Source organism: Emys orbicularis, chromosome 20 (assembly GCF_028017835.1).
Source record: "Emys orbicularis isolate rEmyOrb1 chromosome 20, rEmyOrb1.hap1, whole genome shotgun sequence".
Lineage (NCBI taxonomy): Eukaryota > Metazoa > Chordata > Testudines > Emydidae > Emys > Emys orbicularis.
The window spans coordinates 10,008,869-10,023,513 of record NC_088702.1 but is presented as its reverse complement, the minus strand read 5'-3'; the positions used below and the strand labels follow the sequence as shown (position 1 = coordinate 10,023,513).

General features: G+C 51.7%; 1 protein-coding gene across 1 annotated transcript in view; it reads left to right on the top strand.

Annotated features, from left to right (window-relative positions):
* The window catches only part of DCAF8 (DDB1 and CUL4 associated factor 8), a 50,775-nt gene extending 36,609 nt beyond the window's left edge, over nucleotides 1-14,166 (top strand). Inside the window, exons 12-14 of the mRNA XM_065420559.1 lie at nucleotides 10,792-10,911; nucleotides 12,195-12,311; nucleotides 12,915-14,166. Coding sequence (XP_065276631.1) covers nucleotides 10,792-10,911; nucleotides 12,195-12,311; nucleotides 12,915-13,028 — 351 coding nt within the window. The 3' untranslated portion in view covers nucleotides 13,029-14,166. The remainder of the gene's footprint in view (nucleotides 1-10,791; nucleotides 10,912-12,194; nucleotides 12,312-12,914) is intronic.
* The last annotated feature ends 479 nt before the right edge of the window (nucleotides 14,167-14,645 follow it).

Sequence of the window (14,645 nt, the reverse complement as noted above, 5' to 3'; positions counted from 1 at the left end):
GGGGCCGCATCCGGCCCTCCAGAAGCTTTAATCTGGCCCTCGAGCTTCCGCCAGGGAGCGGGGTCCGGAGCTTGCCCTGCTCCAATCTCCACCCGGGGAGCAGGGGCTTGCCCGGCTCTGCGCAGCTCCTGGAAGCAGCGACATGTTCCCCCTCCGGCTCCTACATGTAGGGGCAGCCAGGGGCCTCCGCACACTGCCCCCACTCCAAGCGCTGCCCCCGCAGCTCCCATTGGCCAGGAACCGCGGCCAATGGGAGCTGCAGGGGCGATGCCTGCAAATGGGGCAGCGCGTCTGCATAGGAGCCGAAGCCTGCTTCTGGGAGCTGCTTGAGGTAAGTGCCGCCCGAAGCCTGACCCCTGACTTCCTCCTGTGCCCCACCCCCCTGCTCCAGTCCTGATTTCCCCCTCCTGCCCTCCGAACCCCTCAGTCCCAGCCCGGAGCACCCTCCTGCACCCCAAACCCCTCATCTCCAGCCCCACCCCAGAGCCCGCACCCACAGCCAGAGCCCTCACCCCCTCCTGCACCCCAACCACCAATTTTGTGAGCATTCATGGCCCGCCATACAATTTCCATACCCAGATGTGGCCCTCGGGCCAAAAAGTTTGCCTACCCCTGGTTTCAAGTCTTTGGCCCTGATTCCGGCTCCTCTCTCTAGGGACTGGGATGTGAAAGAATTGTATCCCATTCAAACCAGGCACTCAAGCTGTTCTAGAGACATGGAGTAATTCCGGCTGTGTGGGATAGATCCTGCTACCCCACATGCTTGACATAGCCCGGAATGCTGACTCTTAGAATAGTGCGTTATTCACCTACCTTTCCTCCCATACTCCAAACAAAATCTTATCCCCACCTCCTGTTGTACACGCCCCCACAGCTAGGTTTTCATCACTTGACACTTTCCCTCTGTGGATCTCAAAGTGCTTCAGAAAGTAGCAGAAGTATCATTGTCCCCATTTTACAGACAGGGAAACTAGTGTCCAGAGAGGAAGTAACTTACCTAAGTTCACACAGCAAGTCAGAGAGCTGGGACTAGAACCTGGGTCTTTTGACTCCCAGTCCATTGTCCTCTTGACTAGACCCCCTTGCCACAGCCTGTGAAGTCAAATGCCATCAATATTATTTCCTGCACAAGCTTCCTGTCTTGCCGGCTGTATTTCAGCTATCTCGTTGGTGTTGGCAACCCAAAGACAGCTGTGCTGGGCTCGTGCATGGGCTCGGTGAGAGATAATGTTAATGCAGTCAAGTGGAGTGACATGCAACCGCATCAATGGGGGAAAGTCAGAAATATTTAAAAGTTGCGTAACCGATAGTGATCAAGGTAACTACACTTAGAGAGACTTACCTGGGCAGTGTCGCCAACCAGGAGTATGAGAAATTTACCAGAAGTAACTTTCTCAAATGCTATCTCCGTCCTATTGCCCAATAGCCAACCTGCGCAGCTCTGCCTAAAACCCATGAAACTCATCTCTGTCAGTGGGTTCTGTTTCAGAGGCAGGTTAGTAAAGCTGCATTTACAGCTGCATTATTATTTATCCTGTGGTTTAACCATGGGTCACTGGGAACCACTCAAGAAAACATGGAATTTTCAGAGCAAAATTGTTCCAGGGAGCGTTGGAATCCTGGCTGTACCTCACCACCGGCAACAAACATTCTCCATCTGGCCATGCAATTGCCAACGGTGGCATCAATGAGTAAGGCAGCAGCAGCTAGGAACAAGTTCCTGTTCCCTGGGCCTAGCAAATTGCTGTGATTGCAGATAAACATTGTGCCCTGTTGGGCTCAGTCATTCAGTCCCAGCTCACAATACAAGTTTATTAGCATGTTGTCGCTGTGACTCAGAGCTGAGGTAGGAAGGGGCCATAACTGTTCCGGTAGAGGACTGAGCTTGAGCAATCTGGGACTTGGGGCTGATACCAGCCTTTGGAGCTCAAACTGTGCATTGCCACACAGTGCCAGATGCCCTAGCTATGGAGGAGTCTGTAGTCAACACGCAGGCTCGTTCCTGGCTGGGTCACCACTACTGCATTCCTTCCATTTGTGATTCTCCTGAGCATGATGCGGCTTCTGCTGATGGTTAAGGAAACCAGGGGTTCCTACTGGGGACTTTAGGTCTATTTTGCTGCATTGTACATGCAGGGAGTGGGTTGGTCGTGGTACTTGAACAGGAATGGCAACAAGGGTCAGTTAGTGCCAGTCTTAGCAGTGAAGCTTAGCCTAGGAGGAGAAGGTCCCTCCAGGTCACTTTCCGGGAGCTTTCAATCTAGCACCGTTCATCAGCACTTAATTATAGAGGTCTGAGCAAGCAGAGCACAGCGGATTCTGTGGGTTCTGTATTTTGTACAGGGCCCCAGAATTCTTTCCCAGAGCACCTCTAGCAACACCATGTTGTTTCTAGCAGCAAGGGTGACCAGTGCACCCGCCCCCCCCCCCCCCAGCCCTGCAAAAAACAAACCCCAAAACCTACATGACCATGGTTGGAAGCTCCTGTGATTTTTATTGGTCTGTCCATGTTGAGCCTTAAGCTGCTCCTGCCAGGAGCTCTGAACTATTTGCTCCAATGCTGAACCAACTCTATTTATAAATGGTCTTTCCTCTGCCACCAGTTAGCACTGTCTTGGCCAGCGAATCTCTGAGCTCCTGCCCAGTTGGGGGCTTGTCAGTGTTTGTTCACCAGCAGGGCAGCAAGTCCTGAGAACCTCTAATCCTGGGTGGAAGCAGCGGCTTTGAGGCTGTAAATTACAAGGGATCTTTCACCTTCTCTCTGTGTTGCTTTGACTGCCCCTAACTTTACTGCAGACAGAGCACTGGCCTAATTTATCCTAGGTCGTTGGGAATGGTCTTCGCTGCTAAGCTGCTGGTGTGAGACCCACATAGTAATACTCTGCAGTTGTATAGCATCTTCTCACCAAGGATCTCTAACAGAGCTGGGCAGCCCTCTATTGCCTCCTGTCTTACAAATATGGAGACTCTCCCTCAACCCTTCGCTGCTATAGATGGTGTTGCCCCATGGATATCGATTTCTCTCTAGGTCCTTACAGTGGTCTGTCTGGACATTCCATTTAAGGCCATCTCTGGCACTCTTATTGTGCCATCAAAACAGTTGGTGCCATGTGATTGCACGCCTTTTTAGTGGCATTCCTTGGTAAACACGCTTTGGAATTCGTTGACCTTCCCTTCTAATACGTCCATACCAAGAAAACCATGGAAACCGAACCAGTGCTGATGAAGATGGTTTCTGTGTTTGGCTTTAAATATCCTCACTTCTGATCTCGTCCTGCCATTTAATATGGAGCAGCTTGCAAAGACGACAAGAATTGAAAATATCAGCCTGGTGTTCTTCAGCCTTCCTCAGCACACGTTTCATTTCCATACAGTTAAGTTGATATAACCATGGTTCTGTAGTCTCACAGCTTCATGGCAAGTTAGGTGTACATCGTCCCTACAGAGGCCTCTGAAAGGCCCAAAATATGGCAGCAGCTGCTGCTGTACAAGTGTCCACATCTTTCCACCATCCTCCAACACTACCAACGTATCTGAGAGTTGCCATGGACTGGTTACTACAGAGCTGGTTGGAAACTAGAGCTTGATGGTAATAGCCAGGGACTTCATCTTATCTGGATTAATAACCCAAGTAATGCACACTGCTTCTTGCCCAACCAGATCAGCCATCAGCTACAGCGATCCACCAGACTGCACCAACTGGACTATGTCATCCGTGTATTCAAGACCTTGATGTCCAGTGGTGTTCAGCAGTCAGTGCTACCAATAGCTGCCGCCTCAAGCTTATCCATCAGCCAATCAATGCTGATATTGAACGCAAGGCTGGGTCCTGTAACCATTCTTGAACTCCCGTGGAGATGCACAGCATAGTTTCCTATCTGCCATTGACTCAAACACAGCTTTCTGTTCCATTATAGAGCTCTTCTGTTAATGGCTCTGTCTTCCCAGGGATGCCTAGACACCACATCAGATCCCACACGCTTGCTTGATGCAGGGAATCAGAGGCCAGATGGAAGTCTCTAAAAAGTGCTGCACGTGGCTTATTCAATTGAGCCATCATCTCCGAAAGCCGCCTCAAGGTGAAGTTCTGGTCGAGAGCAGAACCACCAGTTCTAAAGCCACACTGAGCGTCCCGGCCTTTGCCACGAAGTGCATCATTGATTCCAGACCTTAATGTGGAAGCAAAGACTTTCGCTGGGTCCGACAACAGCTTAATACCTCATTGCCCTTTTCTTTCAGTCATGGGGAATATTAGTGCAGCAGGTGGTCTGAAAGAGCCTATGCAGCCACAGTACAATGCCCTTGCAACTCCGGGATGATATTGCAAACACCTGGTCCCTTCCCACCCTTCAGCCTGTGGATTGTGATCCGGATGGCTCCTTGGCTGAAGGATAGCCTCTTCGTTTTGTTCTTTGCTACGACTGTCTTGAGCATTTCCTCACTGATCCAGGGATGATGTTTGAAGGGCTGAGGCCCTAGCACTGAGCAGCAGCAGTCAGCACTGATTGACTTGAAACAACGCCATTCCTCATCAGATGACCGAAGGAGTGAGACCTCGGTCTCTAACCCTTTGATGGCCTTGGGCAGTTAAGAACAGAAGGCCGTCTGATAGCTTGGTTGCAGTGAGAGCTTTCGGTTGAATCAGACTAATGGTGGCCTATCCGTTGTTGTCTTTGAAGTCAGAGGCACACTTTTGCCAGCAAAAGTCAATGGTCAGTGTCAAAGTTGCAGCATTTTTTGCACACTCGCACATCCATGACCATTGAGCTTGTTAACTGTTGGTGGACATGATCAGGAGCAGTCCTGATGAAACCATCTGGGCTGTAGTAGCTCAGCGTGTGAATCGCTGGGTGACTAGAAGAGCAAGTGAGAGATCACACTCATTGGCAGCTGCAGATTCCAGCATCACTGCCTGTTCCTGTTCTTCTGCCCAATACCAAACTTCATGAGCGTACTTGCCTGTGTGTCATTGTTCTTTCCTAGCTGTGCTCTGAAGTCATGATGACCCCTCTTCTCAGACTGTAAAACTTGCATCTCACGCATTGTTGGCCTTGGCGTTCGTGGGACCGTACGGGGCAGTGATGGTAAGATGCCCACGGTTGGTGCGCAATCGGACGCTGCTGAGTCGCTCGTTAATCACTTGCCAGTCCTGCAGTGCCCACTGGGTGAAAGTACAACAGCCACCCCTGGCTGGAGCTACCCATCGGCCTGCCAACAAAAGCATGTAGTCCTGAACTCTTCAGTGTCCCATCCAGCGTGCGGATATCCCCAATCAGGATGTGCAGCTGCATGGGGAGGATGGCTTTAGCAGTTTCCATATTAGAACGTTCCAGGCACCAATTTTACATTTGCCCTTATACCCGGATATGAGACTGGCCCTTTCACAAGGTTTCATTGGTCATTTTTACCGGTATCAGAGAAACCCTTTGCTGTTTTGGCTACAAGGACAGTTGACCAGATTGTCACAGATGGTGGCTTCAGTATAAACACCCTCATGATGTGAATATACTGACCTTGAAGCGCTGTGCCGCTGCCATCCTAATCCTTAAAGAGAAGGGGGTGGAGGCAGGACCAGTCCTGGGGTCCCAACCCCTTTTCTCTTCACTCTAGCTTGTGGACACAGTCTTAGGCAGGCTGCCACAACTGGCCTCTTGGGCTTAACACTGGAGAGTGTGTTCACCCCGTGACGTGGTAACTGGTCTCCTACGTGCTTCTTCCCCCTTCAGCTCTGAGCCCAAGCAACCGAACCTAGCACTGAAGAGCAGAATCCAGTGCGGCCGTCTCAATGGGCGCTGTTGTTTAGTGTTGAGTTCCTGGATATTCCTGGTGGGTAGGAAGGGAGTTGGTAGTGGGGGCTGGGGAGCAGGCCAGGTCCTGTTTTCAGCTCTGTCACAGATTTTTGCTGTGTCAGCTTGGATGAGTCGCAAACACTTATCTGCCTCGCAGGCCGCTGAGGCTTGATCAGCGTCTTGGCAACTTTCCACACCAAAGACCCCATGTAACGAGAACCTCCAAAAGCAGCTCCTTTAACAAGGCAATTGCTGCCCTTCCCATGAGCTTCGGTCTCACAGCTTATCCTCCTGGCTACTTCGCTGCCCTTACCAGCTGTAGCTTCCTGGGCTGCTGTTCACCACCTCCCTTTGCCTGTGTGACACCCCCTCATCCATTCAGCAGTGTGTTCTGGTGCACTGACCCTGTTGGCACCAGGAGACCGATTTCACGGCTGTCCAGTTCCACCCCAGTGCTGCTCAGGCCCCTGTGGTCTCCAGCACCACTGACTTTGCACTGTGCTGGGAGCTGCATCTGGTGGTAGCAATATGAAAGCTGAGGAGAATGTTTGTTTGTTTTTTCCTACTGCATCCTCTCGGTGAGCCTAAAATGTGACAGCACCACGCAGGGTCAGATGGCACAGAGATCTAGTTCTGGCGGTAGCTGGGGGTCTTCTGCTTCCTGCATTCTTTATTCTCCCTAAAATTCTGTAGGGATCTGATCATGGCTCCTGCTGGAGCCTGGCCTAGAACTCCCATCCAGAGCCAAGAGAGATGCTATTTTGATACTGTTTAGGGCTGGATTATAATGACAATGAAAACTGGTGCTGAGCAGATACTGTTGGGCAACCCCTCTCCAACTAAGACCCATCTCCTCTGAAAGGCAGATTTGTAAGTAGATTACATAGTAACGGCACTAGAGAATAACAGCCATCAGACGGTGATGTCACCCAGCAACACTTCCAAACTAGGGGCTAAAAGCCCGAAAATACACACCCAACCTGCGTAGATTATGGATGCTTTGCAGTAGGTAGCACCTCTCCTCAGAACTGTGCACTTTAACATTGTCTCCCAAGATCTCTTTTGAGGTATACGTTCTACCCATTTTACAGAGGGGTAAGCACCAGCAAGGAGAGAAGTGACTTGTCCAGGGTCCCACAGTCAGTCAGTGCCAGAACCAAGACTAGAATCCAGATTCCCAGCTCCATGATTTTGTCCCTGCACTAGGCTGCCTGCCTTGTCCTGAGAATCTTTTCAGTCAGGCCCTTTGGATGGTTAGACCTTGTGCTGAGTGAGAAGGCCTCAGGATGGTGAAGGGAATGGTATCCTGGCTTCCAGTTGTTGCCTTGGGTCCCACGTCAGAGTTCCGCTGTGGTCCTTGGCAAAGATACTTTAAATTGGCTTTCCAGGGAAGGGAGGTGACCTTGTGCCATTATATTGTGAGGTGCAATGAGAGAGGCGGGGTGTTGTAGGAGTTTTAGTACCAGGAGCTGATCAGAACAGCTCACTCAGAGTGTTTGGCAGTGTCCACAAGTAGTATATTGAGCTAAAGCCAGACCTCAAGGGATAACTGAGCACTACCAAGGGGTGACCAGTCCAGCGGGTTATAGCTAAACTCATTTCCGCGGTCAGCTTTCTCAGTGCGACACACCTGCCATATTGCTTTGTATTGGCCTCCGACACTTGCTCTGCCACAGATGAGGTTTATTGGTTGGGAATCCAGCCAGCTAGCTAATGGTGCTGAGACATTGGAGCGGCAGCTAGCTGTGGGAGACAGGAGTGCGTCTTGCTTTCCCTTTAGCTCCCTTGTTCATTGTTCTTCCCTCCTCCAATCATTCCTGCTCATGGGCATTCTTGGGAGTAAGTGCAAATGCAAGGGTTTGGAAAACTGATCCCTCTAGCCTTATGCTCTGGATGGCTTAGCCATCTATGTAGCTGGAACACATTTCAGGGTTTATGGTTAATTGCCAGGCCTCTATTTTCTGTGTCTGACTGGGCCTCCAACACGCTGTATCCCAAACAATACATTCTTTGCTCCTTGCTGGCTCTCGAAATGCACAAGAGGGGGGGAAAAGCGACTTGTCAGAGCCCTCTGTAAGTGCTATAACCAACAATTTTCATGTGCACTAACTGAGCCGGTCACTTCAGATTCATTGCCGAGTTCACGTGTCCTAAGTGTTGACCTGTGGGATGCTGGAGAAGGTACAGAACCCATGTAGGACAAGGCCATGCAGTTGAATCGGGTGGACGGGATGGAGGGCAAGCTCATGAGTCTCCTTAGTCTGCACAGGATTATTCCCTACAAGGACTTCCTCGTGCCTTCTCTAGGCTTGTATCAAGTGTCCCGAGTGATAGACTTTCTGCTGCTCCCTGTGAACACTGTTCTTTTCCTGACAGCAAAATGTATTCTGCCAGATACTGTGCATTGAAATACTCAGAGAAATGTTGAATCCTGACTGTGTTTGGAACGCTCTGACTCCTCACGGAAGCTTAATCAAAAAAGTCTGTCACTGATAAAACTGGCTTGTTGTTCATGTCAGGTGTTTTATTACCGGTAATACTAGCGCTGTAATTACAGATGCAGTAAATCATAGGAGTGATGTAAAATAAGAGGCGCTTTTTCCTATGTGTAAAGGCCCTACTTCAGGTGTCTGATTTCACTGAAACACAAAACCTGTGTTTTCAATGGGCTGACGGTGAATGCATTTCAGAGATCAGCCCTTGTAGTGAATGTGCAGGTATCCATTTCTAGTTCTTCCTGGTCAATACCAGCTCATTACTGCTCTCTGAGATCTCGGGAGGTGCATGTTATTAGAACTAGCTTTTACTTGTTTGGAAAGTAGAGCCTTGGTTGTCGCTTTCACGACTGGACCATGCATAGTGGCAGGCTCCCGGGGAACCGGCTGGATGTGGATTGTATTGGGTTACAGCCACCGTGCATCCTGTAGTCACGCAGGCGTGTGTTAAGTGGGTGTGTAGTGGATTCTGAATCCCAATGAAGCTCTTGGGTAAAGCAAATCCTATTGCAGCTGAGCTTTGCCTTTCTTCCTTCTAGCCTTTGCCTTGTACACCTCAGATTTTTCCAATCTACCAGCTAGCACCACTAGTCTGGACAAGCAGGGCCTGTCTGGTCAGCACCGCCCCATCTGTCACTTGCACTGAATGAGGTGTTCTCTACACCGCTCCATCTAGACTAAAATGCTGGTTTCGCTTTTTAGCTAGTATTGGACATACTCTGTATTTAATACTTAGGGTTAAGATAACCATCTAATAAGCAGATGTTTTTTACTGTCTCCATGTAGCCTAATTTTGAATCCAGGGATCTGGGCTGAAGACTCGTTTCCAAGCAACTTGCATAAAACTATCAAGCTTTGCCTTTTACACTTCAATTTGCTATTCAGTGTGTACTTCGCCTTCCCTGTTCTTGAGCTAATTCACTGGAGTGTTGAATATTCTCCTCTGGGTTTTAGCTTTCCCCTCCTTTGTCACCACATTAGACTCGCGAAACGTGCGAGCTTGAATGCCTCCTCGTCTGAATTCAGTCGTCTTATGAATTATTTAAGATGTACCAAACAGTTCGGGTACAACTTAATTGGTGAGCATTAACTCCCCTTGAGCGCGCGCTCGCGCTCTCTCTCGGTTCTGTCTGCCGCCTCCCCTTTTTTTGGGTGCGCTGTCTGGAAATGTGAGTTCATTACTCTCAGCTAGAGCAGCTCTAGGAGAAAGTAGACATCCTCCTTTACTACAGACTTCCCCATGGAATGGGTCTGAAGCAGAGCTCCACAAGTAGTGGCGGCTTCCTCTGAGGGGGGCCCCCTCTTCCATGGTGTCGTGCTAGAAATGATTTTCACGATGGCACTTGACTGATCCCAGTAGAAAGTCAGAGCAGCCTTTTGCTGCTTCCCACATCCGAAGCAGCTGTTTCAGCATCTCTTTTTGCTAATCAGGTGCGGTGACACAGCCTTGGTACAGCACACCAGGCTCGTGAGTCAGCCATCTACAGCTCTGTGCTGCAGTGAGCGAAGAACTTTGTTATGCCTGTGTAAGGCTGAGAACTCGGGCACTTCCCTTGTCTTCAGCACTCGACAAATCATTAATGACTCCAGCTTCATGCTGCTCTAAGGGGTGTGTGTGTGTGTCTCTCGTAGAACTGGAAGGGACCCTGAAAGGTCATCAAGTCCAGCCCCCTGCCTTCACTAGCAGGACCAAATACTGATTTTTTGCCCCAGATCCCTAAGTGGCCCCCTTAAGGATTGAACTCACAACCCTGGGTTTAGCAGGCCAATGCTCAAACCACTGAGCTCTCCCTCCCTCCCCCCCTCCCCCCCCGCCCCCAGGTAGGACAGATGGAGAAACTGAGGCACGGAGGTGAGGCGGCTTGGCCAGGGTCATGGGGCAAGCTTGTAGCATAGGTGGCAGTAGAATCTAGATCAGTGGTCCCCCAACCTTTTTCGTCTGGCAGGCGCCAGACGACGAGCCACGGAGGACCGTGGCGGCGGCGGACGAGCATCCGCCAAAATGCCGCTGACAAGCAGCGTCATCCAGAGGAGTCACCGCCAAAATTCGGCGGCATTTCGGCGGATGCTCGTCTGCCGGCCAGTACACAGGCGCACTTTGATGCCATGGCGCCCGCGGGCACCGCGTTGGGGACCTCTGATCTAGATCTTAGATTGTAACTGTGGGGTCACTCTGCCTATGAGTGTGCTCAGCATTGCGCAAAACACTTAGCGGCTTCTCTGTGGATCTCAAAGCACTTTCCGTAGTGCGGAGTGGTGCTGTCCCCAGCTTACCGATCAGGAAGCCAAGTCAGAGTGGAAGTGATTTGCCCACGATCAATGAGCCAGCGGCAGAGCCAAGAATAGACTGGGGGGTTCTGTGCCTTGGTGCCATCTCCAATATACAGTGTGTTGGGCTGACCCGTGCCTAGTCATCTGCCTCCGTCCTGTGCTTCCCCTGCCCGCCGGGCTGCCTTCGCTGGCTTTCCCGTGAGCCTGCTCTCACTGCAAGACTGTTTCCATTGCAGGTAAACTGCCTGGAGCCTCACCCTCACCTTCCTGTCCTGGCCACCAGCGGGCTGGATCACGATGTCAAGATCTGGGCACCGACCGCGGAGGCGCCCACTGAGCTCGCTGGACTGAAGGAGGTGAGAGCTGGCGCTAACTAGTGCTGTCTATGCCTCTGGGTGTCAGTGTGCTGCTTGCCTGGCTCTTGGGATGAATTGTCATAAGAACGGCCCTACTGGGTCAGACCAAAGGTCCATCTAGCCCAGTATCCTGTCTTCCGACAGTGGCCAATGCCAGGTTCCCCAGAGGGAGTGAACAGAACAGGTAATCCTCAAGTGATCCATCCCCTGTCACTTTTGTCATCTCTTAAGCGACCCCTTTGCCTTCCAAATCACCATCTGTGTCTGTTACATTAGGGGCTCAGTCCCTTTCGTCAGTATCGAGGGCAACGGCGAAGTAGCTGCCAAGTTAGGTAACAGCAGGCAGCAGCACCTGGGCAGCGTTTGGATGGGAGATCTCCCAAAACCGCTGAGATGGCTTGGGAGGCTCAGGGATGCTGAAGAGTGCCGGTTCATGTATTGTGGGGGCTCCACTGTGGGAAGTGCAGTCGCTTAGGGGACAGGTAAAACTGAAGGGCCTGACCACATTCGGTCACAGATCCCTGTTTGAGCTGAGCTCCTGGGCTGTGCACGGTCAGACAAGCTCCAGCTCCAAGAGCTGTTCTGTTCCCTGCACCTCCAGCGGTGTGTTTTCACTGCCAGTCTGACCTGCCCTGTGCTGTTGACACCTCCAAGGTGTGGAGCTCCATGTGTGTAGCTGGTCTAATGCTGTGATGGGCTTAAGGATCTCTGACTGGACAGCACTGTGATAGTATCTGAGCCATGTATGCTCGGGCTGAACTGCTTTTGCTTTTCAGTCGTGTTCCTGCCTTGCTGCCCTTACACTCTGCCGGGAGGGGGTTGGAGAAGGGGGCTAGGAAAGGCATTGTCCCCGGATAGCTGCTGCACTTCCCTTGCCTCCCAGCCAAGCTTTGTGAATCGAGCTCCGAAGCGGAGTCCTCCATCCAGCTGGTGCTACTCTCCTGGCAGCAGCCTAGGAGCTGCATGTGGATAGCAACCTCAGCCTGGGCGGGAGAGTCCCAGCCGTACGGCACTACCTACTTCGATCCCAGCCACGGCTTAGGTGGCACCCAACGGGCAGAGACACTAGCTGACTGGAGCAGGCCAGGCCTGCTGACTGCTCGCCTTCCGTGGCATCGTCTTTCTGGATCACATTGCTCAAGCTGACTCCTGATGTCCTCTTGGTGGGTCGAACTCTGTCGCAGAATAAACAGAGGCTGGATCTAGTGCCAGAGCGATGGCAGGCAGTGACATCTCTGCGCTGCCGCTGCTGTCTGGTCACTCTCTGGTGCTCTCATTTCTAGGTGATCAAGAAGAACAAGCGGGAGCGAGACGAGGACAGCTTGCACCACACTGACCTGTTTGACAGCCACATGCTGTGGTTCCTCATGCACCATCTCCGACAGAGACGTCATCACAGGGTAGGTGTCCATCCTGCTTGCATGTGGCCCTCCTGCACCCCTTGGCTTTCTGGGGTGTCCTTGACCAACACTAATGAGGAGAGACCTGAGCATTTGCCAGCCCACGTGGCCCTCCTGTTGCTCCCTCCCAAGTCACCAGTACAGTCCATGTCTCGCTCCAGCTAGTGAGGAGCAGAGTCTAGAAGAACCAAGGTGGTTTCTGACATGGCTGATCCCCTCCCTCTCCCCTTTCTGCTTAGCGTTCCCAGACTAACATGCTTTTCCCATACTCTGGCATGAGTCTGGCCAGGACCCAGTTCCCAGGAGACTGGGTCTGAGCTTCCCGGCATGTAACAGCTGGATGCCCTTTCTCTTGGAAGGCAGTGTAGGCTAGTGCCTAGAGCACAGGGCTGGGACTCCTCGGTTCTATTCCTGGCTCAGCCATTAACTGTCTGAGGATGGGAAGGTCCAGCCAGCTGGAACAGCCTCCTGTGACTCATCTCCTCCTTGGCTTGTTTACATGTTGGGCTGCCCTCTGTAGGAGTCGCTGCAGGACTTGCTGTTTGCAAAGGGGGCGGGGCCTGGTTGAGGGGGCGGGGCTGACATCCTGTTCTTTCTTGACAGCGCCGAAGAGAACCCGGAGCAACAGACGGTGACTCGGACGAGTCCCCTAGCTCCTCTGACACCTCGGACGACGAAGAGGAGGGTCCAGATCGGGTGCAGTGCATGCCTTCATGAGGCCACCGCGGACGGAGAACCCCTTGGAAGGGTGGGGTGAAGGGAGGAGACAAAAAAAAAAAAATCTCTACTAACAAACACTTTCAGCTTTTTATTGGAATGTTAAGGAACCCCCAACTCCTTCTCCCCCTGTGGTCCCTGGGGTGACCAGCTCAGCAAGATTGCACTTTGGACTCGCCTTTGCTTTAGGGGCTTTAGGAGCCCTTGCCAGGAAGGGGAGGGGTGGAGTGTCAGAGAAAGAGTGACAGAGCATTAGCCCCTGGTCTCCCCGTGTGGAACTGCCTGGAAGCAGGGGGGCCTGTGGAGAGGCCGTGTTCTTTTGGTACTAGAAGATTTTTCCGGAGGAGGGCGCGCTTGGCTTCCATGCATGCCTCTTCCCAAGAGCGTCTCTTGAGCCTGCATTGAGTTGTTTGTTTTTTTTTCCTTCCTCTCCTCGAGTTGTTGGTGTGGGCCCGAGAGGCATTCTGCAAGCTTGTGCTTTGAGGGGCACGGTCTCGTGCTTCTCTTGGTTTGTTTTTTCCCCCCCACCCGAGAGATCTTTGGCTCTGCTTCTCTCAAACTGGGGACTTCCCTCCCTTTCTGTGTTGGGTTTATTTTTTTTCCCCCTCCCACTGGTTCCTATGAAAGGAATACCCGATCTAGAACGTCTCCACCGAGCTTGTGTTTTGGATCACCCATGCAGAACCTGTTGTCATGCCTACTTCCCACCCCTTCCTGCCCCACCACAGGGGTGTTTGCAAAGAGATGCTTGCCTAGTTTGTACATATCAGTGATTTGCACTTGGTTTTGACCCTTTCTCCAGCCCCCCTTGACAAATAGATAGATAGATAGGGCCCTGATCTTGCTGTCCTTACCCTGGTAAGATTCCAGTGGAGGGGAGTTATTTGCCAGAGGAAGGGTGGTAGGATCAGCCTCTTAGTGGAGGGGAGTAAAGGAAGGTCCTTTAATTTTCTGTTACTTTTAAGAAAAATTTATTGTTTTGGGAGCTGTGGCCAGGAGGTTCCCCATCACTGTTTAGAGGCCTAATTTTATATATATTAAACACCAAATGAACCAAACTGAACTTGGATGTTATCAAGTTAAAATTATTGTAAAAGTTTAAATATATATTATATATAAATGCAATAAAAAATTGAGCGAGAGCTGCAGGGGCCTGAGCTGCAGTGGGGTGGGGGAGCTGTCTGTGAGCGTTTCTTCCACACCACGCCAGACTCAGCAGCTTGGAGCTTTTCCTTGGCTGCCACCCTTGGCTTCAGAGCAGGCTGTGCTCTCTTGTTGAGGTCGATGTTGTGGTCCCAGCTGGAGCAGGACGGGGCCCCTGTACAACGCTGGGCCCCTGCCCTCTGTCGCCACTTGTCTTGTAGCAGCTTGGAGGCTGCTGGGAGAACAGTGCGCAGTGTCCCCGAAGGCCAGTTCTCCACTGGGCTGGGAGCAGAGCGGCCACGTGGCTTCACCCGTTTCTAGGCACCCGGCTACCCTACACCCTTTTCTCTGCATGGCTGTACACAGACAGACCGGCCCCTGGGAGCTTGGTGCTCTCTTGGGTGGCAGACGCATCTTCCACTCTCCTCCACCAGGGCAATGGATCCTTCCAGCCCAGTTGCCGTGGTTGCGTGC